This window comes from Palaemon carinicauda, chromosome 17, assembly GCF_036898095.1.
Source record: "Palaemon carinicauda isolate YSFRI2023 chromosome 17, ASM3689809v2, whole genome shotgun sequence".
Classification (NCBI taxonomy): Eukaryota; Metazoa; Arthropoda; class Malacostraca; order Decapoda; family Palaemonidae; genus Palaemon; species Palaemon carinicauda.
The window spans coordinates 101,404,678-101,407,164 of NC_090741.1; the positions used below are offsets into that span (position 1 = coordinate 101,404,678).

A 2,487-nucleotide genomic window follows, 5' to 3' on the forward strand; every position below is an offset into this window, starting at 1 on the left:
AGTTCACTGCAGAACAAAAGCCTCAGTCATGCCCTTTCACTTGCTACTTTTTTTGGTCTTTCTATGGCGGTCCAAACTGCACTTTCTTAGTTCGTCAATCCATTGTTTTCTTTTCCTTCCCATGCTTCTTTAGCAATCTCCAAGAACCCATTCTGTTATTTTCAAGGTCCATCTATTATCCTTCATTCTCATTACATGTCCTGCCCAAATCAGTTTTTCTTTCATATATTATTAGAATATCCTTTGCTTTACTTTGTTGTCATATCCATGGTCTTTAAATGCATACGTGCATACGTATCGTAAATAATAATAATAATAATAATAATAATAATAATAATAATAATAATAAAATAAAGGTATTCAAAAACATTTTGTAATGGAAAAAATATAGTGAATTAGCCTTAATATAGATCATCAAGACCGCAATATTATCTTTCAAATTAATATCCTATTTGATTTTTGCTCTTTTTCAAGATTATTATTATAAGATGAACAATATGAATACTAAAATTCGTTCTGAATATATAATCTTGGGTAACAACGAAGCAGTTTTAATTTAAATGTATTAAGCGAGTCTTATCACCCCCCCCCCCCCCACCCCACCCACTCTTCCGTTGAGTGCTTGCAAACCTCTTAGTCACCATGAGTCGTAAAGATTTGAAATAACAACAGAACCGGCGCCCGGAATTCCCCGTCGTATGAGGGCAAAAGTCCTTGAATAGTTGACGTAATCCTGCGTGTGGGCAACGTGTCTTCTTGAGGAATTGGGTATATAAAGAGCCAGGGCTGCAGAAGAGAGTCAATGAAGATTCCAGGTATTAAGATGAAGACAATCATTAGTTTGTTACTACTCCTAACAGCGGTGAAATTGATCCACTGTCAGGAGCATGAACATGTGATTGTTTCCACCTTACAAGGAATCCTCCAGAACCTGGAAATCATCAATGGCCAACTGAAAGGTAAGGTCCTCTATATTCCTTTATAATTATCATTTTCTAAATGACAGATTTGTTTTGGTAATTGATGTATCCTATTTTGAATGTTTGATATGTTTATCTTTATATTTCTATATAAATATAAATAAATATATATATATATATATATATATACATATATATATATATATATATATACAGGTATATATATATATATATATATATATACATATATATACATATATATGTATATATATATATATATATATATATATATATATATATATATATATATACAAACACACACATACATTCACACACACACACACACACACATATATATATATATATATATATATATATATATATATATATATATATATATATATATATGTATATATATATATAGGTGTGTGTGTGTGTAAGTGTGTTTGTCTATTACCTAAGGTTTTTTGAACGTATTTTAGCAAAACGGCTAAATAGGTTTGCTGAAGGTAATCATCTGTTCCTTAGTTCCAAATTTGGGTTTCTTAAAGGCCTTGGAGCATTTGATGCCCCTCTCACAATACCCATCGCTGTAGAGAAATCTCTTGATTGTGGTCACGAAGTTCGTAGGATTGGCTTTGAATTTAGTTCTGCCTTTCACCATGTTAATCATGAGAGTCTTGTTTTCAAACTCAACCAGTTGGGAGTGGATGAGGGCTTTTTAGAGCATCAATATAGAATTTTTGAATATTATATTTCAAAAATGTGTTGTTGATGGGTACCATAGTAAGTATAAAAATATGATATCTGGTATTCCTCAGGGTTGTGTTCTTGTCCCTTCTTTTTTTTTTTTTTTCAAAAATTCTGACAATAATTTTCACATAGATCTTCTCGCAGAGTACCATCCTGTTCGTAATGCTATTCATGTTGTTAATTCTAATAGTCTGGTCTTCTCCATCATGAAGCTAAATACCACACAGTATTCTGGAAGTTTTATTCCAGCTGTGATAAGGTTTTAGATTGAACTTCTTAATCAAGTAGTTAATTCGGTCGAAATTTAAAAGTTATAACTTACACCAAACTTTTTTTATATTGAACAGACTGACATAAATTTTTTCAGAGTTTATATATGATATATCTTTTTTAATGATTTTTTACAGTTCTTGAATTATTTAATTTTAGATGTATATTAATTCTTATATAATATATATTTTTCCTGATTTCCTTTCCTCGCTGTGCAATTATCCCCTCTTAAAGCTCCTGGGTTTATAACATCCTGCTTTTAGAACTAAGGTTATACCATAGTCAATATACATACATATAAATATATATATATATATATATATATATATATATATATATATAAATATATATATATATATATATATATATATATATATATATATTTATATATACAGTATACACACACACACACACATATATATATATATATATATATATATATATATATATATATATATATGTATATATATACATATATATAGATATATATATATATATATATATATATATACATATATATATGTATATATATATATATATATAC

General features: G+C 28.3%; 1 protein-coding gene across 2 annotated transcripts in view; it reads left to right on the top strand.

Annotated features, from left to right (window-relative positions):
• Positions 1 to 767: 767 nt before the first annotated feature.
• Positions 768 to 2,487, top strand: part of LOC137656145 (uncharacterized) — a 9,756-nt gene continuing 8,036 nt past the window's right edge. Inside the window, exon 1 of one of the 2 annotated variants that reach the window (XM_068390319.1) lies at positions 768 to 959. In XM_068390319.1, the coding sequence (XP_068246420.1) occupies positions 803 to 959 (157 nt within the window). In that variant the 5' untranslated portion in view covers positions 768 to 802. The remainder of the gene's footprint in view (positions 960 to 2,487) is intronic. The other variant, XM_068390318.1, reaches the window with a different exon arrangement.